The 27793-nt window shown below is 33.5% G+C and overlaps 4 protein-coding genes across 10 annotated transcripts; 1 reads left to right on the plus strand and 3 right to left on the minus strand.

Annotated features, from left to right (window-relative positions):
- Window positions 1-1560: 1560 nt before the first annotated feature.
- Window positions 1561-4863, plus strand: LOC105130343 (aspartic proteinase Asp1-like). Its single transcript, XM_011032797.1, has 8 exons — window positions 1561-1905; window positions 2201-2318; window positions 2867-3090; window positions 3215-3436; window positions 3535-3673; window positions 4058-4258; window positions 4370-4442; window positions 4548-4863. Exons 1-8 carry the CDS (start codon window positions 1703-1705, stop codon window positions 4664-4666), a joined length of 1299 nt encoding a protein of 432 aa, XP_011031099.1. The 5' UTR covers window positions 1561-1702; the 3' UTR covers window positions 4667-4863.
- Window positions 4864-7282: 2419 nt separating this feature from the next.
- LOC105130344 (NAC domain-containing protein 2-like) lies at window positions 7283-9274 on the minus strand. Its single transcript, XM_011032798.1, has 3 exons — window positions 8942-9274; window positions 8211-8485; window positions 7283-8106 (listed from the first exon to the last, which is right to left on the minus strand). The coding sequence occupies exons 1-3, from the start codon at window positions 9120-9122 to the stop codon at window positions 7636-7638; spliced, it is 927 nt and encodes a 308-aa protein (XP_011031100.1). The 5' UTR covers window positions 9123-9274; the 3' UTR covers window positions 7283-7635.
- Window positions 9275-19889: 10615 nt separating this feature from the next.
- On the minus strand, window positions 19890-23692 carry LOC105130345 (ankyrin repeat-containing protein At5g02620-like). 5 transcript variants are annotated; one of them, XM_011032802.1, is made up of 6 exons: window positions 23452-23692; window positions 22995-23061; window positions 22747-22922; window positions 22239-22657; window positions 21749-22158; window positions 19890-20947 (listed from the first exon to the last, which is right to left on the minus strand). In XM_011032802.1, the coding sequence occupies exons 4-6, from the start codon at window positions 22573-22575 to the stop codon at window positions 20069-20071; spliced, it is 1626 nt and encodes a 541-aa protein (XP_011031104.1). In that variant the 5' UTR covers window positions 22576-22657; window positions 22747-22922; window positions 22995-23061; window positions 23452-23692; the 3' UTR covers window positions 19890-20068. The 5 variants fall into 5 exon arrangements, with proteins under 5 accessions (XP_011031104.1, XP_011031102.1, XP_011031103.1 ...); XM_011032800.1 differs by having other exon boundaries at window positions 22995-23067; XM_011032801.1 differs by lacking the exon at window positions 23452-23692 and adding an exon at window positions 23209-23445.
- A 1181-nt stretch (window positions 23693-24873) lies between these two features.
- On the minus strand, window positions 24874-27764 carry LOC105130347 (ankyrin repeat-containing protein At5g02620-like). 3 transcript variants are annotated; one of them, XM_011032807.1, is made up of 4 exons: window positions 27722-27764; window positions 26784-27308; window positions 26293-26702; window positions 24874-25806 (listed from the first exon to the last, which is right to left on the minus strand). In XM_011032807.1, the coding sequence occupies exons 2-4, from the start codon at window positions 27118-27120 to the stop codon at window positions 24928-24930; spliced, it is 1626 nt and encodes a 541-aa protein (XP_011031109.1). In that variant the 5' UTR covers window positions 27121-27308; window positions 27722-27764; the 3' UTR covers window positions 24874-24927. The 3 variants fall into 3 exon arrangements, with proteins under 3 accessions (XP_011031109.1, XP_011031108.1, XP_011031106.1); XM_011032806.1 differs by having other exon boundaries at window positions 26784-27326; window positions 27463-27758; XM_011032804.1 differs by having other exon boundaries at window positions 26784-27758.
- Window positions 27765-27793: the final 29 nt, after the last annotated feature.

Below are 27793 nucleotides of genomic sequence, written 5' to 3' on the forward strand. Positions count from 1 at the left end.
ATATCAAATTTAGTCTTCATCTTTTTTATTATTGTTTTTTTTCTAATCAAATTTTGTTTTCAATTTTATTCCTCAACATTTGATTTTAATTTTTTTTTATCAAACATACTTATTCTTTTTATCTTTTTTGCATTTTTTATTACATTTATTTTTTAATTTCATCCCTTAGCATTTTATTGATTTATAATTTTGCTTCATTATTTTTCTAGAGTTTTCCTTATATGGTGTTGGTCTCAAGCTCGTGACCAATATTACAGGTTTCGAAAGTTAACATGTGTCGATTTTATTTTTTCTATGACACTTTTTAATTATATTATTTAACATTTAATTTATCAATAATTGATCTTCGTATTTTTTTTTTCTATGAAGTTATCTCGATCTTATATTTATGGTCGCAAGGTTAATGACTCAACTCAAATTGACACAAATATTTTATTTAAATTTTTTTTTTGGTTTCACCCTAGACATTGGGGTTTTTTTATAATTGAATTTCATGATTTTTTTTTAGTTTGCTTTAGATATTATCCTGGTATAACAATAGAGTTGTAGATTTGGAATGCTAACTTAGATGAGCTCAAGTTTTTTTTTTTTATCTTTTAAGTTAATAAATGGAGTTTTATATTTTTTTTTACTTTTTAAAAAAAATTGTTTACTTATTTACATTGTCTTAGCATTATTTTTTTACTTTAAATTTTTTTTGGATGGGTTAAGATATATGCTCCTTTCTGGCACTTACAAGCGGTTTAGGAACGTGAACAATATTTTTTAAAATAAATTAATTTTTTTATATAGATTTTTTTATTATTTTGATGTATTGATGTTAAAAATAATTTATAAAAATAAAAAAAATATTTTAATAAATTTTTAAGCAAAAGAATACTTTTTTAAAAAATCCCCTTTGACACTTTTAACTATACTTGTAAATGTATATTTAATTCCGAACGATTTTTAATCAAGTTGCTGAGAGTTTGTATTCTTTGTTACATCAAGGTGTAGTTGGGGTTGTCACCCTCCTCACTGTAGATAAAGAATAAAATTTGTCATGGAAAATGGAAAAGTGTAGCTATAAAGGGGAAAGAAATTGTACATGGCAAAAGAACAAAAGGGAAATTGCCGCAGCCTTCGAGGTATAGCGTTCCATTTTAAGGATTTGGCTTTTGATGCAAATGTCCCTCTCATGGAAGTTTCCGAGAAATTTTCAATAATAATTCAAGCTAAAACAGAGTATCTGAATATGCCTTGCCATCTACTATACTGTTTTGTGCTTAGATGAAAAGGCAAATTATATACCTTAACTTCCTGCAAATTCTTTTAATTGCCTTTGCATTTATTCCCAAAAAAAAATTAGTTCAAGATCCATTAACATGATCCTCCTGTCTCCTTGGAGAGAGAATAAAAGAACACCACATTTGAAGAAATATCGATTTTTATAGGTAATTAAGCGAAATTTCAAGAACGAGCAATGCCCATGAATCCTTATTCTCCCAAGCAAAAGACCCCGTGTCAATAAAAACCAAATTTGGATGAATCCTTAATCTCCCAAGCAAAAGACCCCGTGTCAATAAAAACCAAATTTGGACTCATATGGGCTTTTAAAAATAAACATAAACAAGTGGACTGACCATGTCTTAGTTTTCATTCAGATATTCTACCACGCATTTGTGGTGTATTAATTAACTCACTGACTGTCAAAAAGAGAGAAATGGGAAAAGAAAAGGAGGGTTTTTGTGTGGTGGGGGTTTTAGTGCTATTTTTGTTTTTGGGGTCATCAGTTACTAGTGATGATAGGCAGAAAAGGTGGAGAAAGGCTATGGTATCAGGTGAAACAATGGCTTCATCAATGTTGATCAATAGAGTTCCATCATCCATTGTGTTACCGCTTCATGGGAATGTCTATCCTAATGGGTAAGGGCATAACTGAACTGGGTTTTGACTTCTTGTTTTTTTCCTTGTTTCTTTGCCAAGTAAGTGATAATCGCATGTTCTGTGTGTTACCATGTAATGATATTAGGATTTTAGTCTCTGATTCTTCGTAATTTATCGACTGAAATTTCAAAACCTTGCTTGATAGCTATGCAATAATTCATGGAGTCCTTCAGTTGTGTTCGTCTGGATTCTGGACTGTAACTACATAAGGCTTTGTTTGGACCTTCTTGAACTCAATCATTTGGTACTGAAATGACAGAGTTCCATTTTGTAGGTACTATAATGTGACTCTCAACATCGGCCAACCTTCAAAACCCTACTTTCTTGATGTAGATACTGGAAGTGACCTTACATGGCTCCAGTGTGATGCTCCCTGTGTCCAATGCTTAGAGGTAAAAATCATTATAACAGGTTTTCTCTGTTTCGTCCAACCAATTTAATGACAATTTATGGGGAAAAAAATCATTTAGCATTCTTTTCTTGTTGTTGGTCATGCAATCAAATGTTCCAACCTGCGTGATCAGTTCTGCGATGTCTAGAAGATTGTATGTATCTTGTCCTTGAGGCTTAAGTTAAACCTGAAGAGCGGAATTATTGTATGATGCTGCTACTTGGATATGACTCCCTAATTGTTTTTCCAATTTTCATTAACATATAAATGGATGGTAGCATGCGATAACTTGAACTCCTTGATTCTTGAGCTTTCTCGGATGTGGTTAGTTTCAGCATAATTTTGTCACTTGTTTTATGGTAAATCTGTAAACCTCTGCTGCTTTGCTAAACGCAATTATGCTCCTTCCAGCTCAGTTAATCTTGAATTATCACTGTCTGTCAAACTTGCATGTGATTCTAATTAGTTTTCAATGTTCTATGCTGTGTGTTAAACAAATGAAGTTATGTTCTTAGTATAGCTGATACCTTAATTATTTTTCATTTACAGGCTCCTCATCCATATTACCGACCCAGTAACAATCTAGTAGCTTGTACGGACCCCATTTGTCAATCCTTGCAGTCTAATGGTGACCACAGATGTGAAAACCCAGGGCAGTGTGACTATGAGGTTGCGTATGCTGACGGTGGCTCATCCTTTGGCGTACTTGTCAGGGATACCTTTAATCTCAATTTTACAAGTGAAAAGCGCCATAGTCCTCTTCTGGCCCTTGGGTTGTTTTCTTTGCTTTCTCTCTTTATTAAAACTTTATGAGACTCAATGCAATTTTCAGTTGGTTGGCTAGTATGCATAATGTAAATCATTTGTTCTTTCTTTGTTCTTTTTCCCCTCAAACAGATGTGGATATGATCAGTTTCCAGGCGGATCTCATCATCCCATAGACGGAGTACTAGGCCTTGGCAAGGGAAAGTCTAGCATTGTCTCACAGCTTAGTAGTCTGGGTTTGGTGAGAAATGTGATCGGCCACTGCTTAAGTGGGCATGGTGGAGGATTCCTCTTCTTTGGGGATGATCTTTATGATCCGTCTCGTGTAGCTTGGACACCAATGTCACCTGATGTGTAATTAGGCCTGATGGATTTCCTTTCATGTTTTTAAAGTTTAGCTTTTATATTCATATCTTTGTGTTCTTATGGTAAATGCTCATCGTGCATGGCAGGAAACATTACTCTCCTGGACTCGCTGAATTAAGCTTTGATGGGAAAACTACCGGGTTCAAAAACCTGCTCACAACTTTTGATAGTGGGGCATCTTATACATATCTTAATTCTCAGGCGTATCAAGGTCTAATTTCTCTGGTGAGCGGTAGAAAATCTAGTAAAACAAGACAAACATAAATGTTAGATAAAGAGCCTGGCATTTGCATTAGTACAGCATGAGCAGGGTTGGTCATGTACTTTAGTCGTCTGCAGTATTTGTTGTGAATACCTGATATTATTTTCAAATGAATCGTATGTTATATACTATGAGAAAAGATTCTTTTTGCCTCAAACTTGCAGTTCCGCTCGGTCATTATCTTAATTGTCTATCTGCTAGACTGTTAATAAGTTGCCATATGCTTCTGATGCTTGGAAGTTAAAAAACAATGTTTTCTCCCGATTTGGCTTGAAGCTCAGATTACTTCCAATAATAAACCATCGTTTGAATCTCAACGCCCTATATTCATGCCTTATTTTTTTCAGTTGAAGAAAGAATTATCCGGGAAACCTTTAAAAGAGGCATTGAATGACCGAACACTCCCACTTTGTTGGAAAGGCCGGAAACCTTTCAAAAGCATACGTGATGTCAAGAAATACTTCAAGACCTTTGCATTGAGCTTCAAGAATGAAAGGAAATCCAAAACTGAGCTTGAATTCCCACCAGAAGCTTACCTCATAATATCAGTAAGTCCACCCTTCAATAGTTTCCCCACCTTTGATTTTTCAAGTTTAATTTATAGCTCAATTAGAAGGAGCCTTTGCATGTCAATGAATGCTGACAATATTTTTTTCCAGTCCAAGGGAAATGCTTGCTTGGGAATTCTAAATGGCACAGAAGTAGGGCTCAATGATCTAAATGTCATTGGAGGTGAGAGTTTCTGTATAATTCGGAACATAGCTTGAAGAATTGAGATTATCAACTTAGGATTGAACTTAAAATTCTTTTAAACTTTCTTTCATGTGGTTTTATCAGACATATCAATGCAAGACAGAGTGGTGATCTATGACAACGAGAAAGAACGGATTGGATGGGCCCCTGGAAATTGCAACAGGCTTCCTAAATCCAAAAGTTTCATCATTAGATCAGAATGAGGGATTTTATAATCATTAAAAACAAAAGCCCTGTGCAAAAAGCTTCTAAGCTGTTAGTCTCTAGTATTGTGTTCTTCATACATCATGTGCAGCATGATTATCCTTGAAAAGTATGTATTTGTGAAACGGTGAATCATGCATGGCCCACAGTTATAATTAATAAATATTTAACAAAATACAGAGTCGTTTTACTTTCACTGCCTATGGATCTTCAAATTCACAGTGCGGGAATCGTTATACTTTCTGCATCCACCATCAACTGGTTCGTTCGTATAGAAAATCAATAAGATAATACTTCTTTTAGGTTAAACTTGGCAAGACTGTCAACATGGACAGTGAAGATTATGGATGCGCCTTCACCAACCCAATAAACCAACTTGCTGGAAGGCAATATGAACGATGGTTGTTCTTCTATGGCCACAATTTTCAAATCTTGCAAGTTACACATCGTATGAAACGAACGTTGAATTATTTGTCTGTCAAGCCCGCAGGAAAGTATGTGTTTGCTTACTTTCGGCTTATTCTTCATGTTCATCCCCTTGTAAGCCCATCACCATCACATCGCCATCACTTGCATTTTTTTTTTTAATTTATGTAAAATCTTTTCTTTTCCTTGTTCACAAGTGGTATTTTGAAATTGCAATTTAAGCTATATAATTTAAAATTTTAATTTTAATTTTTTATATTTTTAAATCGTTTTAAAATACTAATATTAAAAAAAATTAAAAAAAAATATATTATTTTAATATATTTTCAAATAAAAAATACTTAAAAAAATAACCATCATCACTTTTCCTTGTTGACAAGTAGCATTCTTCAAACTTTGCTTCAAATTCAATAATTTTAAATTCTTGAAAAAGAGCCGACATTAAAATTTGTATCTTTTTTTTTTTAATTAGATATATCAATCTTCGTAAACTTGATTCTTCTTATTGTTTTTTTTTTTAATTATTTGTTTATCATTTCTCAACAACAAGCATAGGCGCTTAAAACTTAAAAGCCTCCACTTTCGCTTCAATTTCATTAATTTTCAATTAAAAAAAATTAAAACATTTCAATATTTCACTTAGTATTTTGCACATGCAATCCGCGGTAAACTATTATTTTATCCTTGGTATGCAATCTTGGGTTCCCAGGAATATAAGAGTCTTTCCCATTAAATTTGTTAGAAGTTATATTAAAAAAAGGTGTTAATTAGTAATTTCATATTTTTTCTACAATATAAATTAATTGTTTTCTTATTTTATTCTTTTCCATTTTATTTTTATATTAGATTTGCTTCTTATTCTTTTAATTGTTATATTTTTAGTCTTAAATCATTTATTGAATTAATTTATCTTTGATTTTTATCCCTTCATATTTTGTTTTTATATGTTTTTATTTTTTTATTGTTATCTTTTTTTAATTGAAATTATTTTTCAATTTCATCTCTTGTGATTTGGTTTTATTTTCCTTTTCAAATCTATATTTTTTCAAATTATTTTTTTAAGTTATCCTTACTTATTTTGATTGGTTTAAAATTTTACATTATTATTTTTTTAGATTTGTCTTTTACATTATAATCTGGTTTCATAATTTGTCACAAATTTTAAAAATAAAATTTTAAAAAATAAAATTAAAAATAAATATTCAAAACAAATTTCCAACTAACTCAATAATAATAAAGGATTTGGTTGGCTTTAATCATATTTAAAGTTTGGTCATCAATGTTTTGATTTCTAATTTTAATTCTTAATATTTTATTAGATTTTAATTGTTTTCAATTTAATCCTTAGATCCATAATCTTGATTTTTTATTTTAAAAAAATTTGATCTCATTCTCTTGATTTTTATTTTTTATTTTCGATTCATTTGTTAACTTAATTTTTTTTTCAATTCAAAATTTTTTTATCCTCTTTTTTTTTTCAAATAAGATTTTTATTTTCTTAATTGCTATTTTTTATTCTTTATTTTTTTTATTTTAACATTCGATATTTTATTTATTGAAATTTGATTTCCTTGGTCCTTTGTTTCTAATAGTGGTCCTTTGTTTCTAATAGTCAATTTTAGAATAATTATTAGGTTGAGTAGATTGACTCAAGTGAATTTAAATTAATCAGAGTTTTTTATTTATTAAAATAAATTAAAATTTTATATGTTTTTTCACTATAAATTATGAGCTTGAGTTGATTTCATTTTTTTTTTAGTTATATCCTTTGAAATTGTTCGTTTTAAAAAAAATATTTTGTTATTTTTTTCAATAAGATTTTATCTTATGATTTAGATGAAATATGTTTATGGTAGTGGCTTAGATTTTTCTAAAAGTTATTTTTTATTTTATTTTTTAAATTTTAATTTTTTTAAAATAAAATATTTTTTTTATATATTTTTTCTTTCACCGCATAACCTTATCCTTGTGATGCTACTTGAAAGTTTTAGTTTTAGTTTTGATAATCTTACTTGGTTTTGTCTTATTAGTGCTTTGTTTTTAAATAATATTTTTTCGTTGATTCTCAGGGAGTGAATTTTTAGTTAATTTTCTATTACCTAGGATCATTAATTTTTCTTTATTTTTTAAAATACAATAACAATACTTTAGCATTAATGAAAGATGATAAAAGTCATAACACAAAAAAAGAATATAAACAATCATAAGCACTTAAATTCCTTCTACTTTCTTGAATTTCACTAATTTTTGAAATTAATGAAATAAATTCTTGTAAAATCCTACAAGAATTCCCTACAAGAATCATTACAATGACATATTAACATCACTAATGCTGATTAATCCAGCCATGTTCCCTCACGAGCTTTCATCCCAGGTCAGAATCTGCGACTCCATCCCTTTGATCTCCCACAAATGTCACCTCCATCTGAAGACTCCAGGCAAATTGTCCGGGCCCACATGCAAGAATACATCGACGTGTGCTATTTTTACCTATAAAATTAATATGCAGTCTTTTTTTTTTTCTTTTTCTGGTGATTAAAAATCAAAGCGGCCTCTGTAAATACATGAACATGTCCTGCAGAGGTGAGAGCTGGTCCATCTGGAACTGAACTTGTGAAGCAAAAGGGTCGTCTTGGAGGCCATCTTCAATGTAATTGAAGTTGAAATCAAATACACTATCTAGCTGATCATTCCATGATTTTGGCTGGCTCTGAACCTCCTTCTCGCAAGTGAGCTCAGGTGACAGCACGTGCTCCGAACAACTTGAGTCTGTATGCAACCTTGGGGTTGAATCAGACGTGTCCATATTTAACAAGTCATTGCTATTACTCATCATCATCATCGTTGGTGCTCCCATTGTTGACCCTCCATTCTTGTAACCAGACATTTCGTTTATGTTGGGCTTTTGCTCTTCCATTTCAGCATACTTTGCTATTGATTTTCTATCTGCAGGAAAATGCTTCTCTATGCTTCCTTTCTTGTTGTATATTCTGCACAATACCCAATCATCTAGCTGCAATAACAAAATATTCCGTGTCAATTACTCTAAATTATACAATAAATTGATATATTGGTTAAAAAAAAGAAGAAAGAGAAGGAGAAGAATAAAGGAAGTACCCTAAGGTTATTTTTCTTGCCAGCGGACCTATCAACATTAGCAAGGCGGTATTCGTGCATGATCCAATTGGTTTTGATTCCTCTGGGAGCTTTGCCGGCGTAAAATACAAGAGCTTTTTTTATGCCAAGTGGTTTGGGCCGGCCGATGGGTTTATCTGCTCCGGTTGCTTTCCAATACCCGGTTCCAGCCGCCCGGTTCGGCCTTGAACCGTTTGGATATTTTCTATCCCTGGGAGAAAAGAAGTACCATTCCTTTTCACCGTACAGTGCCATTTCTGAAAAACAAAATTCACCAAATAATTATTAAAAAAAGAAAATCAGGGAACCAAATCGAGAATTTTGAAATCTTTCTCGTCCACTTGTTTAGATCAAAGATCTATATATCAAATTGATGAACAAATGGCTAAGAAAATTTATGAAATATTTATGGGTTTTTGGGTTTTATTATCTATAAAACTTAATTGTGTGAAGGTAAGGAAATATCCAGACTATCTAAAACTACAAAAATGAATGGTAAAGAAGATCTCATCCAAAAAAGAAAAAGAAAAACCTTTATTTTTCTGAATATTAAAATTTAAAAACTCAGTCGAAATCTTTCAAAAAAAACCAATAAATCAAACAAGCTGAGCTAAAACCCTTTCTTCCAAGTTAGATCAATCACTCAAATCTGATCTTAAAACCACAATTAAAACTCCAAAAAAAACATTGAAAAATCCCAAAAAAACAATTACCTGGAAGCTGCCAAGGATCATACTTGTAAAGATCAATCTCAGCAATAATAGGAACAGAAATTGATTGGCCTCCACATTTCTTAATCAAGTAATGATTCACCAACTCATCATCTGTTGGATGAAATCTAAATCCAGCTGGTAACTCCAACTGATCTGCTGCTGCTGATCCATTTCCCTTCATTCCCAGCTTTTAAATTCTTCTTCCTACTCCTTTTTCTCTGTCTTGAAGCTCGAGCTCTAAGCTAGCTACTTCTTGCTTGGCTTGTGCTTATTTCTTCTTCCTCCTCCTCTTCTGCTCCTTGTTTTAGCTCTGCTTTATGTTTATGATGCTTTCTCAGAGAGAAATGAGTTTTTATAAAGGACTTCGAAAAGGACAAATACAGGACATATTTCTGAGGACACGTGGGGTCCGTGTCTATCTACAGACAAAACGTGGGAGTTTGTTTGTCAGGGGTCTTGATTTCCGCCCTTAGCTGAACGCAGCCTGTGAATCATGACACGTGCACCACTCCTCTAATAAGCGCTTGCCACGTGCTATTGCTTTTGTCATCGCTTCCGTCACAGCCTTTGTCCACTCCTTACTTGAAAGTCGGCCGTCAACAGTCTCTTGGGCTTCGCTGACTGTTTTTCGTTTTTTTTGTCTCATGGTCAAAACCCCAATCATCTACAGTCGATTTATCCCTTCAAGCTCCATCAACAGGATACTGGCACGTGCGAAACACTTCCTTGAGGCCGAAGATTGGAGTTGTCAATGGAGTGTTGGAGATTTATGCCTGGAATGGGGTGTAGGAGAATGAGATGTCGTTCGAAGGTGGCTTTGAATTACACGTCAGCGTCATGGGAGCCCACGGAGGATAGATGACGTCATATATATATTTCCTAGTGATATTGGATACTGTCGCTAAACGTCAGCACTTACATAAAAATCAAATTAGGAAAAGAAAAAAAAAAAAGAGTGCAGAGAACAGTCAGTCGTGCCTTGTTGTGGCAGCTGGGAAGAATAATATCATGGATCGGACCGGATATCCTTGACCATGTCTAATATATATCATGATACCAATTCTTGCACATGGAGTTTTAAGTTTTTGTACATGTTATGTTTTTATGGTTTTTGATGATCTATTTGAAACGAGGGTGAACATAAATCTATTTATCGTTTAAATTAATTTCTCAAAAGTTAATATTAAATCTCATTTACAATAAATTATGCATAACTAATCTAGAACTAGAAAACTGGTGCTTGGTCCCTACTAGAAATTCGGTTAATACCAATAAAATTTCTAATGAAATAATTATGTCAATAAATTAATAATTACTAATAGGCATTATTTTATCTGTAATTCAGTTAATATGTACCAATAGAATACTACGATCGATATATACTAACAAAATTACAGATAAAATATTCAAAATTAAAAAAAAAAGCAATTCACTTACCTTTAAGTTTTTGTTGGTGATTTTACCGATGGAATCATTGAGAGATTCAAACCGGGATCTCCATACAGTGACGTAACCAGTTCACCATCAGATTGCCAACGACATCACCAAGGGATTCAAAATGGGATACATTTGCGCCCCTTCTTTAGCCATATAGTTCCTAGAACAACTAGTCTTCTTCTTCTCTAGCTCCGCCATTGTGCTAATTTAATAATTTTTTGGACACTCATACAATTTATAATGAATATTATTTAACTTTATTTTTTATTTTTGATGTTTAATAAAATTTTATTTGCATAATTGATTTTTTTTACTATTACTTTATACTTTTATATTATTTATTCTAAATAATTTTTAAACAAACAAGTTTCAAAATATACACCGACAGTTTTACAGACATAATACATCCATCGACATTTTACAGAGAGCTGCTGGAAATGCCACAATTACCGACAACTTTATAAATTGATACAATTTATCGACAGTTCACAAAGAGTGATGGAAATGCCACACTCACTAACGACTTTGCAGACGGAGCGAGTTTATCAGTATTTTACCAAGAGCTAAAAAATATTTACTGGATATACCACTATAACTAACAAAATAAATTCATCAGTAACAGATACAACCCATCAGCAGTTCATAGAGAATGGTGGAAATGCCACACTCACTAACAACTTTGCAGATGGAGTGAGTCCGTCGACATTTTACCGAGAGCTGAATAAATTTTTTCTGGATATGCCACTATCATCAACGAAATAAATCTGTTGGTATATTTCTAGCGAGAATTTTTTTTACGAGCATTTTTCATTTATAAAACCATCAACAATTTTTTTTTGTTACCGATAGACTTAGTGATAGAAGGTGGTATTACCGAAGAAAGGGATCCTGATGGACACTTTTCGTCTATGATTTAGTCAATAAAAAAACTTACTGACAGAGTCTGAATCTTACATCGACAGATTATATCCGTCTGTAAAACTATGTAATCTAGTAGTGGGTAGTGTTTACCCTGAAAAGACGATGCATTATATTATAAAAAAACTAATTTCCATAGCGAATTCATTCTAGCCTCTTTCATATAACAATGGCTACAATATTCTTCCATCTCTCTTCCTCTTTGTTTTTAGGTGTTACGCGGAAATCAAGAGAAAAAATGGGAAAATATGGCATCTAGAGCCATGCCACCCTAGGAGAGAAAGCTTACCATAACAATCCCATCACCTCAAAGAAAGGTCATGAACAAAAATTAAGGGAGAAGGAGAAAGTGAGAAGAAAAAAAAGGGGGATGGCAAATGAAATTGAATCATTGGCACATTGCTCATGCTGATGGTTCTAACCCCTAAGGGTTTGTTTGAGATTGGGATAGTGGTGGTTGTTCAAAGTGCTTTTCATCTAGAAATACATCAAATTATTTTTTTATTTTTTAAAATTATTTTTAACATTAACACATCAAAACGATCTCAAAACATAATCTTTTTTTTATTTTAAGTAAAAAAAATTAATTTTTTTAGAAATACGGTCCAAACCGCATTCCCGAACACAGTCTAAGAGAGAGAGCTTGTCACGATGATTCCAATGTTGTTTAGGAAGGTCATAAATAGAACCTAAAGGAAGCCACGTGCTGTTTGAATACGATGAGACTTCCTCACATGCCAACACAGGCAACACAAATACCATGCTTTTCCAACCCTTTTAGTTTGGTCCCTAATCAAATATTTTTCTTATATGATCCATAATTCTTTGATAACTCATCATTTTTTTTTGTCTCTAATTCTTAGATGGCTTTTCAATTCGATCGTGAACTTCATCTCACTCAAGCCTAACTAGGGAGAAAAGATAGTAAGGAGATGAATGGGATGGATGATCATTCTGTGTTAGCTCATTGTGGTTGTATCATGATTTGAATTATAAATTTAATAGTTTGGTCGAAATCAATCCAATATAGCATTGTCTATTCATTTGAATACCTTTTTTTAATTGTTTTTTAGCATTTTATTTTTCACAATTAAGCTTAATTAGGTTAGGTAAAAATTAAAATAATAATCATGAACTAAAAATAAATTTTAGAAGTCAAATTTAGTTTTGAACATGATGACCAGATCATGTTAGGGCTAGCATGGTCAAATAAGCCATGTTGAGCCAACCCAGTTGAATTTAAAATCTAGATTATGCAAAGGACTATGACATGCATAAGGCGAAGCTAAATGAACGAAAGATAAATAAATTGCGGTAACAACTTATTTAGATTTAATTCAATTTTTATTTTTATTATTTAAAAAATGACACATGATTAATGCTCACAATATCATGTTTCTTTTTTCTCATCCATTGCTTAGAATCTTAATTAGTTTAGTAGTTTTTGTTTATTGTTATCATCTTTTCACCATTTACGAAGGCTTATAATAATCAATTGATTTTATTTAATGCATAGACCAAGCTTTTAATGTGCATTCCAAATTCTTTTATTATCAACAAAACATTTCACATCACATCACATCACTTATATTTTTTAAAAAAATTAAATTGATTTTTAATCGAATCGCAGCGTGAGCACTCGACATAATGGTAGCCTAAAGTTTTAGAACCAATTAAGTATGCCTAAAGGGTCGTCTTCCACTATAATCACCCGTGATATTGTTTTTTTTTTTTTTTTAATTTCAAAGTAATGCATCATGGTGTCAATAATTTCAAATTTAGTATAATTCAACGACCACTTCCTTGAATTTCATCACACCAATGAACATAAATGGTTTGTCTGTGTGTGCTCCACGTAGCTATGGGCAAATGGCTGGTTAGGTGATTGCACATGGAACTTGGAAGGATAAATATTAACCAGGGAAGAAACACTCGATTAGTAATTGATGATAATAATAATAATAATAAGAAAAAGAAAAAGAAGAAGAAGAAGAAGAAGAAGTTGAGTCCAGCATAAAAGACAGGTAAGATGACGTGGGACCAGATCAACGAGACCCAACTATAATGGAGGCTGCAGGGTGTATTTTCTTTTTCAGAGCATGCTCTGTGAACTCACCATGGTGGTCCGATTTTATTTTAATTTTTTTTTTCGGATAAAAGAAATGCAAAATATAGTCCAAATAGATATAACCCTGATATTAATCTAACTAATTAATTAATTAAATACAGCTGATTAAAATTAATCCCTTCACCTTGAGTTTTAGACTAATTTTTTGGGTGTTAAAACGACTAACTTTTTACATGTTAAAATTAAAGTCAAAACATTTAATCAAATAGATATAATTTGACTAGTTAAATTTTAGATTTAATTTTTATAAATTATTAGTTTGAGTACTATAAATATTAAATTATTAAAAAATTATATAATTAATAATTTTAAATTACATAAAATGAATCAAAGTATATATAAATTAACCCACATGCATTAATAATAATAAAAAAAAACCCAGACGTCTACTACATATGATGTGATTTTAATTAGAATATTAGCTCCCAAAGCTGATATATTCCCATGAATGTATTTTATGATCGCCTCTACCGAGGGAAGACAAAAAACAAACAGAAAACAGAAAAACCAAGCCTAGTGGCTTGATCTAATACCATGCATGCAGGCAAGAGGAGCTGTATACTTGGCGAGCACGAAGGGTCTTTTCTCAATAAAAAAAACATCCCTTCATGTCTATTCAAAGCCATAAAATAATGTCACTTGAACCCCCTCGAAGAGCCATGTCGACGATTCCACATCTCCAAATGGGTTAAAGGAAAGCAAAAGGTGCGATGGATACATATATTTTATGTCGGTAGTGCATGACATATGTGCCTGGATAAGCATGTGGAAGTTACCTAGGAAGTTGTCGGCCAGCCTAGCTGGATACATTTGCACTGGATCATCCCGTCGGGGAAGGATTTATCTGAGACATTCGATAATGCTAAACTTTTTCATGGCTATTGGGCGTAGCTCTATCTATCAACAGCTCTTGGATCTATCTATAATTACTTTCCAAAGTGGCATGACTTTATTTCAACATCTTTAATTATTCGTGCACTTTACTATGCCGCGACATTCTACTGGCTAAACTAGCCAGAATTGTATTTTACAGACATCATTGATCCACTTTTGCATGTTCCTGTCCAATTTCTTTCCGCTCATGATGCTGCTGTCTTTGATCACATTAGATCCCAGTTGATGAAACTATACTGTTCATGATGTATTCATCACTACGCCGTCTCGTTTCCTATTGCCAAATTAAAAGGTGTGATTCTACTATGATTAATATAGATGAACAAGTGGTGAATAATAGTGTTGATAAAGATTATGATTTTATCAAGCGTGAATGCTGCTTGAAAACATCACAATCAAGATAGGTAGCTAGCAGCTAGTTGTTCTAAGGCGAAAGGATGGGAGAGGTCCAAGTGAAACGAACATGGTGTCACTGTTCTCAGAGCCTCCTTCTTCGAAGGTTCTTCATGATCCTATGCAAGCTGCCAATCTTGACTAGACTTGTCGATTTGCCTTTCGAGGGATCTAGGATGTGCTTTGGGCATTGAAGTAGTATTCCGGAAAGGTGTGAGCTCTATGACATCAGTGCTTCTCTCAGAATTTGATGTCACAAGTGGCTCTAGTTTTTTTTTTCAATTATAACTAGCGGAAAGATAATCAAAGAATTCTTAAATATACGCCTGCATAATTCATTTGGTACGTCGACTACCAAGTTCTGGCTAGGTTTTGGACTTCTGTCTATTTCTTTCCTAAACTACAATTTATTTATTTTTAATTAATTCCCTTTTGTGACTTCAATCTTGTTTTTAATGTCCCCTGTCAAATCCTTTTCTATTACATTTTTCATTTCTTATTATAAATTGTTTATATTTTAATTATTATAAAATAATATTGATTGGCCTATGTGCTCCTGTGGTCAAGATTCAAACGGACAAGGAGACTATTTTGAAGAATTATATACGCACGCCGTATCTTTATTTGTTTATTTTGAAACCAGTCAAAATAATACTGATTTATTGGTATTTTTTAGTTCGAAAAATGAGCTGTCAACTATAAAATGGACTTAACCCAACCAAAACCCTAACCATAGTTCTGATAAGTAAAAGGAAGGAATAATCCTAACCATGGTTAACGGGCCACATGTTTTATAAGTAGTGACCTCCTCCTGGTATTTCTATCTAGGGTGTATTGGGTAAATTACCCGACCCATGGAAAAGCTCTAAATAGGGTTGCGAAATTATTGTTTTTAAGTGAGACCATGGGCAGCAACAAGTCAACCACTCTTCGCATGCTTATTTTATTTTAAAATATCATAAAATATTTATAAATATTGAAAAGAAAAATAATTGATATATAATAAGCATAAAAGGACCTTTTTAGACAAAAGATTGGTAATAAAATTAATGACTTTTACTGAGCAATCAATGTTACTCAGACATGGTGGCTTGAGAGTCAACAATGTATTAATTAGTGGGAGAAGTTCTTGCAACCCAAGTTGTTCTTCATGTGTTTTTAATCTTCGATTGACTATCTTTCTTTCTTTTTTGTTAAATATAAAACAATCTTCATCCTTTGACAGCAAAATTCTCGGGTGAGAAAAAACTGAAAAATTAATTAAATTAAAATAATTAAAAAAATAAATTATAAAAAAATAAATTAAATATTTAAAAAATATTTAGCTCACTTCAGTTTAATTTTGATTTAATAAATTTAAACTGAAAAATTATAATCGAAACAAACCGGTTTAGTTAAAAATAAAATATTAAAATAAAATCGGTCGGTTTAAATCAATTTTTATTTTATTTTTTATATTTTATAAAATTTTAATTTTATTATTTTTATAATTAAAAATCAAACTAAAACTAATAATACTTTGGAGTAAATGTTTTTTTTTATATATGTTACGAGCATGATAAAATCCTCAAAGAGGCCGTAACTCAGCGGTGTGTTGTGTCATCTTCCTTCGCTACTGGGCTTCAGCTGATCGGAAAAAGAAGTCCTCTCAGTTCCTTGTCCTCTTTATCATTCATCAAAATTAGGTTTAAAAATGATAAGAATACATTAGGGGAACAAGAAAGTCAATTTAGGTTTAAGTTATCATACCTGCACTGATTAATTATTCACAGGCTCTACTCTTCTCTTACACGCTCGACGGAGTTTAATCACGCCACCATGACGTGCAAGACATTCTCCACCATGGGTCTTCTTGTCTCAGGAACATCTCGATAAATTATAATTCAAAAAGGGTAAAATTAGAAGAAGAAAAAGGTAATCGAAACTTTTCGAAAATATAGAAATAGTTTAACGCCTTCAACCCATATATATATACTAAAAAGCTCAATATTTTCAAGTATATATTTTTTTTATCTTGATATTAGCATGTCACCTTTCTTCTGAAATCTCATAGACAACATGCTTGTCTAATGTTGTATCATAGAGAGACCCTTAGGGGAATGTTCTGGTCATTACATGTTGGCTAGCTGGCTAACATATTGGTCTCGAAAGAATTGCTAGTTGTTTGGATAAATATACCTTAAAAAGTCGACCAAACACGTATATGGTAGCATTGTTCCAATATACATATGCTTGTCAATGCTCAATTTAAGAAGTAAGTAGCATGATGAGACAGTAGATAATGGTGAATATAACTAGAACCAACCTTTATAATAGAGTGTAATACAAAGTAGAAAATACAGGGGATGTGTAGATGATTCAATATTAAGATGATATGTAAGGCTCGAACTCTTAACTTAAATGCAAACCTAAATCAACCTAAATCTCATAAAACTAACTTAGATATATAAGAAAAAAGGTTGCAAAAAAATGTGCTTTATCTCTCTCTTTTTAGCTTTAGTTTGGGTTCAAGAAATGTTGAAGAAGTAACTAAGTGATTATGTCTTATATTATTAGGAATTTGATTATTGAAGGATTAAAGAAGAAATTAGAGTTTTATTTTAATTTGGATGATTGAATAATCAAGAAGTTTTAATTAAAGCATTAGAGTAATAATTGGCTTTAAACAAACTGATTTGATAGCTAGAATTATAAGCTTTAGAAGAATACGTTGTTTGTTTTGGGATCGATAAATTTAAAGAGTGGTGGATCGGGATTCTAGGAATCCCAATTAACCAGTTTGTTTGGTCATTTTAGTTTATCAATTGACTTAACAATAGAGTTTTTTTTTGTTTGTTAGGTTCGATCATTTTGGTCATTTTCTTGAATTTACATTCTCATTCTATTAAACTAAATTATATTTGATATAATATACATTTGATAATTATATGAGTATTTATTATGTCTCGATATCGGTATATTTGTTAGTAACTTCGTACTAACAAAGAGTAATTATTTTATACGTACATAGTATTTTATATACATTATTGGTGAGAGAAACACTATCTTGTGACGACTGATATTTCCATAATGATCATTTTCACTTGTAATTTGATCTTTAACATATATTTCATTATTTTATATTAATATATTTAATATAAATATTTTTACTTTTGTTTCAGTCATTTTAGTTCTATATTATCACAATTGATGGCTTATACTTATAAATATCTAAAATATATATTAAATGTTATTTTTTTATTGAGTTAGTTGAACTTATCTCTTTGTTTTTAATATTAGCAAGTGAACCTTGTTAAGTGTTCATGCTTCATTTTTTTTAGTATGCATTGTTTATTCTACAAAGCTTTCTTTTTAGTTTTAATTTGATATCTTTAACACTTCATTATTACATTGTTTTAATTAAATATGGATTTTGATAATATAATAAATATTATGGATTATTTGTTTTAATAATTAGAATTTTTGAAGTGTTATTTAATTTTATTGGTTTTGAAAAATATAATACTTGAAAATCATTGAAAAACTATGAGATCTTTATAAATATGTATATTATGAGATTTAATATAGGTATAATATTTTTACAATATCATTTGAACATGAGATTCGGATCTTCACATAATAAATAGTAACAATAAACCTTGTACTCATGCACACACAAGTCCTAAAAATTTAACAACATATTCTCAACTTTCATTTCTCTCTTAGGCACCATGTTGCTTGAGCATTCCTTAAACCTTTAGGAAACCTTCTAGTTATCTTTGAGGAATCCGATGGAGATCCTCTCTGTATTACAATGGACACTATTTCATGGCTATTGTTATTGTCAAATAACCATCTCAACTCAAAAATTTAAGTTTTTAAATAAAATTTCAGAATATAATTTATATTATTCTCTAATATACCTGCTCAAGTAAAAGCTTTTTGGGCTTGAAACTTGCATAGACCCATATTATCTTATTCTTAATTTTTTATCAAATAAATAAAGATGATAAAATTTAAATTTATGATTATTTGGTCATTAAAACTCTAATATTATATCAAAAAACTATCACAACCTAAAAACTTAAACTTTCGTTACCTTTCTAATATTCACAAGAGGAGGTTGTATGTTATCAACATTTCAAGCACAGGAACACCTCCCCTAACAAAATCAACTGAAACTCGGCAAAAATATCCAAAACATTTCGTTCAATACTCTAGATCAAAAGCAAGAACACGAAAACACGCTCTTTTCTTTTTTCAGTGTTAATTTAAGACGCAACATTTCCATTTTTAGCCATCCACAAGCTTGCTGTGTTGTTCAACAAGAAGTGTGGCTCCTAAAGACTTGGCGTGCGACTTCATGGATGGAATCTGGCCAATACACACACACACACACACACTACTCCTGGAGTCTGTTCTAATCGCTTCTTTCTTTTTTGAGTTTTGCCTCCCAAATCTGTATGCCCCCTTGATCAAATGAGGCTCCAACCTCTTTATTACAACACAGTTTGGGAATTAAGGAAGAAAGAAGAATTATTCAAGAACGAGAATATTATAAGAGAAAAGCAGATAAGAAACGGAGAGGAATAGACACACAGGATAGAATTTCTTTAACATTCAGTGCACACCGTTTAACCATTAAAGCTTATATAGCACAACTAATGGCAAGGTAACGACACAGTCAAGGAAAGACTCCTAACACTCCTTCCTTGCAAAAACCTGATGAAGTTACAATTGCTTCATTCCTCTCAAGTGCTTTCACCTCCTATACCCCTCAATTCTTTCTTTTCTAGATTTTGAATTCCATGCCTTGTTCACTTAATGAGGTAATGGCATTTCGGATCTGGTGATGATGTCCCCATGTCCAAACCCTTTTCTGCCACATGCAAAAGGTATAGCTGTCCAAATTCTTCCATGCAAAAAAGTTCTCCAGGCCTGTCGATCCTTAATCAATGATCGATCATCTTGTTTCCTGCTGTGGCATGGCCCCCTAATGTAAAGAATCCATGCTGACAAGCTCCTGATTTGAAGTTACAAATGCCAACATCACTTGAATAACACCTTGAATTGTCATTCGTAAAACGCCAAACTATCTGCTCAGGCAACAATTGAAGGCCAAATAATAACCCTTGCGTACGCATTTCTTTCCTGAATCCATCTTATCCTTGTTCATGAGATAGGGTTAAGAAATTACCCTTGGGACAGTACGCTGCTATGTTCTTGTATTCAGTTCTCTTTTAGGAACGTCTGTGATATGGTCTTACAGTAGTAATTACAAGAATTTATAGAAGAAGAATAAACTACGATCCATTGGTGGGAGATTTACATTCAAAACTCGACTTATAAAAGAAAAAAGTGATCCCATTGTAGGAAATTTAAATAGCATACATTTTCTTACATTCTTTGTCAAAAATCTCGGCGTCCGACATCACAGAAACTGAAAACGAGCGTGACCTGCTACCCAGAGATGATCTTCGTATACTCCTCATATTTGAGGACTCAATCCGATGTTTTACAACCCAGTAACACATTGTCCCCAAAGTTGTAACCATTATAGTTGCTCCTATAATTGTCACTCCGATAGCCAACCATTTCTCATGCTCGCCCACGACAATATATGACAGTGCCAAAAACGCAACCGAAACAAGCGCACAAGCTATCCACATCAATTTGTTTATAATTGCCATCAATTGCTTCTTTGCCTTGTTCTCTATGACTACAACTGATGTCTGCACCACCACAACTGCCAAAGAAATGAAGAGCGCAATAGAATCAAAGATAAAGAATATGATGAATGGAGCTCTATTGGCGATGTTTGCTTCTCCAAGAGACTGTCCAGGTGGAATTTCTGAAGGGTCGTCCACGTATTGGCCAGGGACAGTGAAGATGGCTGCAAAGGTAACTGTCGCAATGAGAACACCAACTACAGTTGTCGAGTTGATGGCATTGTTAAGCCCTTCTGCGTGCATTTTGTTGACATATTTAGCGATACCTTGCACATGCTTTGTAGTTTGACGTGTGTGTTCTAGCTGGTAGTGGACTTCATGTTTTATGTCACTTACTGTTTGTTTCAACCCTCGCGCTGGGTTTTTTTCTTGTAGCTTAATAATTTTGGCACTCTGACAGCCATGCTCCTGCAAAATGACTCGAATTTCGGGATGGCCAGTTTTCTCTGCAGTGTCAAGAGCAGTTTCACCAGTCCTATTAACAACCATCATGTCAGTTTCACCATGCTGAAGTAGCAGCGTAACAATCTGCACAAACAGAACAATATTATGTCAGCTTACTCCTATCATCATCAACGGAATGATTGCACATTCTAAATTCATTATCATGTAGAAGTACAACCTAGAAAATTGGTTGTACAATTGATCCAAAATTTCATATGATGAAGATTACAATTTTCAAGCCCCAAAGCGTTTGGTTTCAGTAAGAGTCTTGGACTGGAATATGTCCAATTTACTTACATTATATGCCCAATCTGTTATTCGACTGAGGGTCTAAAATTCAACTAGATCACCTTGAACAATCATAGTTCCGACTAGTTCAGTCAAATAAAGCAAAACTGACAAATATTTCAGAATTTTGTGTAGAAGTCAAATAGCAGAGTGATTTCAAACCAATAAAGGAAGCAGCAGGTCAAATAAGGTGCACATTGAGGGATTTTTTTTCCTTGGCAATGAAAATCTTAACAAAACAGTTAAGAAGATTCTTCAAAATAAAATTAGGCATGCGAGCTGCTTATGGAGAAACTTAAGTTGCAAGCCCCATCTTTTGAATACCACAGATGGATTTTGAAACAACGAAGTTTGCCTTGAATTCGGAGTTTTCACTCAGTAATCATGTGTTGTCAACAAATATGCTTTGTTATAGAACTGCAAGCAAAATGAAAAGATGATTCGACTAAATTGAAAGCTGTGACACGCAACTCCTATAGTACATTCAGCTTAACAGGAACAAGACCCACACTTGAAATTTTTTTGAATCATCCACAAAATAATCACAAGATTTTATTCCTTGTTGATATGTTAAGAGGTTAGAGAGGAGAAATTTACCTGAGCTCTTCCTTTCCTGGTTGCTATATGTAAGGCTGAGTTGCCCTTAGTATCAACTATGTTTATGGATGAAGGCTCTGCATGAATGAGCTCCTCCACCACTACAACGTTCTGCCCCTTCACTGCCATGTGAAGTGCCGTCTGCCCCTTCTTATCTTTCCTTGTCGCTATCCCACGCTCTATTGTCAAAAGTGCTCTCACAACCTCCAAGTGTCCATTTCTAGCTGCAGAATGCAAGGCAGTTTTTCCGTTGCTTTTAGCAATGGTTGCTAGGCTGCTGCCTGAATCCAACAAAAAATTCACAATCTCTATATGCCCTCGTGTTGCAGCCGTATGCAAAGCTGTAGTGTTTGTTAAATCAACTGTCATAGACAATTCTGGATGGACCTCCATTAGGACTCTCAGTATCTCTACAGCAATACAAAACAAAACTCAAGCATTGTTCCTAAAAGGTAATTAGCAAACGGAAAACCCTAAGATTATATCTTACCTAAATCCCCTCGTTTTGCAGCGACGTGAAATGCATCAAATCCATTTCTTGCTTTGATACCAGCACCAGCAAGATCATAATACTTTATCATCTCTCTAACAACATCAACATTACCATATTCCACGGCAACATATAGGGCAGTTTCTCCTGATTGGTTTTGCTTCTCTAACAATTCCTTCAATTCTTCTTCTCCGGTACCAGTTAGGATCTCCATTACAGCACCTAAATTTCCTGCTCTAGCTGCAAAAAGCAATGGTGTATCATCTTTTTTTCTTATCAACTGTTTGGCCATCTTTTTCTGGGACATTGAGCTGGGCAGGCCACCAGATGACTCCATTGGATTCAATTATCAAAAAGGAAAAATCTCTTCTAACTCTATTCAATAACTGAGGTCTTTCTTCTTCTTTCCAGCAGAAATCCTGATCAAATTTTGCATCTTTTATTATCAAGACTAACTAGTTATTTAAAGCTTCCCATGCTATGATATTCTCCGTTGCAACGGACGTACCTCTTGGAAAAGTATCACTAAATCAGTGACAAAGATGTTCGCTCTACAGATAGCACTCTTGTCTTTCTACTTGACTTTGATTCTCCAGTAGCATTTCTTTTACCACTTCACGCTCTCCTGGCTTGGCCAGGGTGATTGACCTAACAGCTTTACTGATATGTTGTCGGTCCCTACACCTCACACAAAATCAAACAAAACCTTAGCCCCTGCCCATAATTGGAACCAGAAATGGGGTTCTTATAGCATACCTCTGTCATTATCCCTGGTTCTTTGACACATAAATGCTCTGGTATTAAATCCAGCCTGAAAAATCATCTGCTTCTGCAATAACACACATTGAACTTTAATTCACATAAGAAATGTGAAACCAAAAACTCAACAGCATGAACACCAGAATACATGTCAACTATCTTCTTTTATGATGGTGGGAGATTCTTTCCCAATTCCTTCTCTTCACATTACCTTCTAAGAGAGAGGATAGATGCACATATGTTAAGAAATACAGCTACTCACACCACAAGAGAAGAATGTTTGGAGGTGCATTGGAGTTGTAATCAAGGACAAGATCAGTTCAAAAGATGTTTAAAAATCGCCTCATCCATTCATCATTGCCAATCAATCCATCATGTGAGAAAACACGACCAAGTATAGTTTCTTTTGAGGGAAATGTAATGTAGAAAGTGGGCAGTTGGATATAAAAGTGACCTTGAAGTTGCAGAGGAATTGTTTGACATCCATGGAATGATTCTGCAGATCTGCTGGAGAACATGGCCACGTTAGTTGCTGCACATGCTGTCCGAATTCCTGGGTGTGTGCAAATGGCAGTGGTTTTTCCGTAAAGAACAGGAAAAAAGACAAGAAAACGAACAGTCATTACTACTTTAATAGCTGGTGGACTCCAACTCCTACGAAGATGCTCCTTTTTTCTTCCCTTTTTTTTTCACCCTTAGGTAGTGCCTTTGCCTTGAAAGAAAAAGGGAGTGGGGAGCATGAGCTCTGGATCCTTAAGAGCAAAGGAAATTATCCATTGGCTCGGGCTCTTGGTCAACACATTGAGTTATTGATTTGATGTCAAATCACATTTGTGATGTCAAATTACATGCTCAAAAGTTCAATATAATGATTAGTTCAGTTTGGACCGATTGTTGTAAATAGAAAGAAATTTGTGGCATCTAATCAGATTGAAATGGTTGTTTAAGCATGTTATTTGACATAAAGTTAATGTTTTTGATTTTGATTGATACATTGAACATGGCATTAGAGAGCAAATCTCAACTGCTAAATACTTCGATAATTAAAGAATCCAGAAAAAGCTATCTATCTCTCCATTTATTATTATTTCCCTTTACTGATCAATGTGTCTGAAATTATTAAAATGTCAGGTTGGAGCCATTATCCGATCTAATCGAAGATTTGGATTGTGGGTTAGCTTGATTAATATCCTAAAAGTGATACAACATGATTTTATTAAAAAAAATAATTTAAAACTAATAAAACTCGATTCAAATTGAAAAATGATCAAAGTAGTTTTATATATGTGTATATCCTTGATGATGGTGGCAGCTCGTTATTATATTTCATATGGTCAGGGTACTCAAAATCTAATGTTTTGAAAGAAATCAAATCTGGATGAAAGAATTATGAATTAATTGATTTGTATACTTTAAAACAAGTGGATTTTGATTGTTAATATGATGTATTTCATGTCTAGAAGACGATTTGAATTTATGTTAATTTTTTTTGACAGTTTGGCTAATATCTTAACTAAAATATCAATTAAATGCTTTCATCTGGCTTGCATATATTTTTGAAATAATTTGGATTTTGAAAGTTCTACTAAGAAGAAGAAGAAGAAATGGCCTCAGGCTCCTCTATTTCCTTTTCTTATTCCATTCTACACTTTTTTCCAACTTTCTAATTTTTTTTTATCTGATCCTTTGATTAATTGATTAATTAATTTTTCATTTTTCAGACATTCTAAAGAAAATAATTATATATAAAATTGTGCTCCCATGACATCAAATATTAAAAAACTAAATATTTATTACATTACTCATGATTATAATGAATCTAGCATGTCAGTGGGAATTAGAAGAATCTGCAGTAAGTAATATGTTAATGAGAGAGACGTTGAAAAGATCGATTTATAGAAGGATAAAACTATAAAATGTGTTGAGAAATTTAAATAGCATACATTTTCTTATAGTCATTGTTGAGGATCTCAGCATCGGACACTACAGAAACTGAAAACGAGCGTGACCTGCTCCCAAGTGATGATCTTCGTATACTCCTCATATTTGAGGCCTCAATCCGATGTTTTACAACCCAGTAACACATTGTTCCCAGCGTTGTCACCATTATAGTTGCTCCTATGATTGTCACGCCAATTGCCAGCCATTTCTCTCGCTCGCCAACAACAATAAAAGATAGCGCTAAGAAGGCAACTGATATAAGTGCGCAGGCTATCCACATCAATTTGTTTATGATCGCCATCATTTGCTTCTTTGCCTTGCTCTCAATGACTACAACTGATGTTTGCACCACCACAACAGCTAGGGAAATGAAGAGGGCGATGGAATCAAAGATAAAGAAGATGATAAAGGGAGCTTGCGGTGCGATATTGGCTTCCCCTAGAGACTGTCCAGGAGGGATTTCTTCAGGGTTTTCTACGTATTCTCCGGGAACGGTGAATATGGCTGCAAAGGCAACTGTGGCAATGAGAACAGCAACAACAGTTGTGGAGTTGATGGCATTGTTAAGACCTTCAGCATGCATTTTGTTAAGACGTTTAGCAATGCCTTGCACACGCTTTCTAGTTTGACGTGTGTGTTCTAGTTGGTAGTAGACTTCGTGTTTTATGTCGCTTACTGTCTGTTTCAACTCTCGTGCTGGATTTTTTTCTTGCGGCTGCGTTGTTTTGGCACTTTGAACCCCATGTTCTTGCAAGATGGCTGCAATTTCTGAATGCCCTGTTTTCTCAGCAGTGTCAAGTGCTGTTTCATTTGTCCTATTCACAGCCTTCAAGTCGGTTCCACTATGTCCAAGTAGCAACCTAACAATCTGCACAAGAAATACAGCATTATTATTATTATTATGTCGAATTTCCCCTCTCGTCGTCAGAGGGACGATTACAGTTTCAAGTCCTGAAGCATTTTGTTGCAAAAGCGAAGTCTCATGTCTTGTGATTTATCCAATAGGGTATGCCAATTGATGTTATTAAAAGTCCAAAAATTCAACTAAATCACCTTTACAAGCATTGTATTTCCCGCAAGTTGAGTCAAATACAACCGAGTTGTTTAGACATTTCAGGATTTTATGCAAGAATCACCTGTAGTGCTACTTGAAAACCAATGAAAGAAGTAGTAACTCGAATAAGATGCATCATCAAGTAACTTTCTCCTCGACTAACAAGGCAGTTCACTTCAAAATATTGAGAGGATTTGATCAAATATTAATTAGGCGAATGAGCTGCTAATGGAAAAACTTAACTGCTATGCCATATCTCAGATGATACTTTAGAAAGGTAGGAAGGAAGGAGAAATTTACCTGAATTCTGCCTTTCCTGGTTGCTATATGTAAGGCCGTGTTGCCCTTGGTATCAACCATGTTTATAGATGAAGGTTGTGCAACAATCAGCTCCTCCACTATCTCAATATTTTGTCCCTTCGCTGCCATGTGAAATGCCGTCTGCCCCTTTTTATCTGTCCTTGTTGCCATCCCAGGCTCCATTGTTAGGAGTGCTCTCACAACCTCTACATGTCCATTTCTAGCTGCAGAATGCAAGGCAGTTTTTCCATTGCTTTTAGCAATGGTTGCTAGGCTACTCCCTGCGTCTAATAAGAGATTCACAATCTCTATATGCCCTTTTGTGGCAGCCGTGTGCAGAGCAGTGGTGTTTGACAAATCAACGGTCATAGACAATTCCGGATGGGCCTCCATTAGGACTCTCAATATCTCTGTGAAAATACAAACTCAAACTCAAACATCTTTTCCTGAAGAAAACGAGCAGATGGAAAATTCTAAGATTTAAGCCATACCCATATCCCCTTGCTTGGCAGCAACGTGGAATGCATCAAATCCATTTCTTGCTTTGATACCAGCATCAGCAAGATCATAGTACTTTATCATCTCTCTAACCACATCAACATAACCGTATTCTGCAGCAACATAAAGGGCAGTTTCTCCTGATTGGTTTTGCTTCTCTAACAATTCCTTCAACTCTTCTTCTCCGGTACCAGTTAGGATCTCCATTACAGCACCTAAATTTCCTGCTCTAGCTGCAGAATGTAATGGCGTATCGTCTTTTTTTCCAGTTAACTGTTTGGTCATCTTTTTCCTGGGCATTGGACTAGGTTGCCCATTTGGTGACTCCATTGGATCCACTAATCAAAAAGAAAAAATCCCTTCTAATTTCAACTTCAATTCTTGTCTTTTTTTCTTCCAGCAAAAACCCAGATCAAAATTTGCATCTTTTATTATCAAGACTCATTATTTCCTTATAGCAACCACCCAGATCATGATATTCTTCGTCATCCAAAATTACTTCCTTATAGCTCTCCTCCCTCTTGCATCCAAAATTACTAGAATGTTTTTTTCCATGCTATAGAATATAGAAAGAGAAAAAAGCCCTCAAACAAAATTGTTATATGTTTTTTTCCATTACAGAAAGGAAATTATTCGATAAAGGAAAAGAAATGAAGAGGAAAATCATGATACTATGTTTACTTGGGTTTGAAGGAAGGAGCTTCTTTTTCGCTCCTCTGTCAATAGCTAAAAAAATCTATAAACCTTAAGAGCTTTTTCTAGAGAGAGAATAAAAAATATCTGTAAGGTTGTAATGTATCTGTCTATATATAGCAACGAAGAAATTAACAGAAAAAAAGTATCCAAACTAGAATTTAATGCATCAAACTAGAGAAGTTCACAAAGATTGCATAGAGAAATTAAAAAAAAAAAATAAACCAGAAACTTTTACATATAGACATAGAACACTGTTGGTGTGGTGTTGAGGCAGGTGACAGGATCAACCTTAACTTTCTTTTGTATC

Source organism: Populus euphratica, unplaced genomic scaffold (assembly GCF_000495115.2).
Source record: "Populus euphratica unplaced genomic scaffold, PopEup_1.0 scaffold45.1, whole genome shotgun sequence".
NCBI classification, from domain to species: Eukaryota; Viridiplantae; Streptophyta; class Magnoliopsida; order Malpighiales; family Salicaceae; genus Populus; species Populus euphratica.

Excerpts from the sequence above, each read along its gene's own strand:
- LOC105130343 (XM_011032797.1), top strand. The coding sequence starts at position 1,703 with ATGGGAAAAGAAAAGGAGGGTTTTTGTGTGGTGGGGGTTTTAGTGCTA. Across the intron at positions 1,906-2,200 it reads GGGAATGTCTATCCTAATGG|GTACTATAATGTGACTCTCA; the intron begins GTAAGGGCATAA and ends TCCATTTTGTAG. Across the intron at positions 4,259-4,369 it reads AAGCTTACCTCATAATATCA|TCCAAGGGAAATGCTTGCTT; the intron begins GTAAGTCCACCC and ends ATTTTTTTCCAG.
- LOC105130344 (XM_011032798.1), bottom strand. The coding sequence starts at position 9,122 with ATGAAGGGAAATGGATCAGCAGCAGCAGATCAGTTGGAGTTACCAGCT. Across the intron at positions 8,486-8,941 it reads TGATCCTTGGCAGCTTCCAG|AAATGGCACTGTACGGTGAA; the intron begins GTAATTGTTTTT and ends TTTGTTTTTCAG. Across the intron at positions 8,107-8,210 it reads GCAAGAAAAATAACCTTAGG|CTAGATGATTGGGTATTGTG; the intron begins GTACTTCCTTTA and ends TTGTTATTGCAG.
- LOC105130345 (XM_011032802.1), bottom strand. The coding sequence starts at position 22,575 with ATGGAGTCATCTGGTGGCCTGCCCAGCTCAATGTCCCAGAAAAAGATG. Across the intron at positions 22,159-22,238 it reads TGCAAAACGAGGGGATTTAG|AGATACTGAGAGTCCTAATG; the intron begins GTAAGATATAAT and ends GTATTGCTGTAG. Across the intron at positions 20,948-21,748 it reads CCAGGAAAGGAAGAGCTCAG|ATTGTTACGCTGCTACTTCA; the intron begins GTAAATTTCTCC and ends CTGTTTGTGCAG.
- LOC105130347 (XM_011032807.1), bottom strand. The coding sequence starts at position 27,120 with ATGGAGTCACCAAATGGGCAACCTAGTCCAATGCCCAGGAAAAAGATG. Across the intron at positions 26,703-26,783 it reads TGCCAAGCAAGGGGATATGG|AGATATTGAGAGTCCTAATG; the intron begins GTATGGCTTAAA and ends GTATTTTCACAG. Across the intron at positions 25,807-26,292 it reads CCAGGAAAGGCAGAATTCAG|ATTGTTAGGTTGCTACTTGG; the intron begins GTAAATTTCTCC and ends TTTCTTGTGCAG.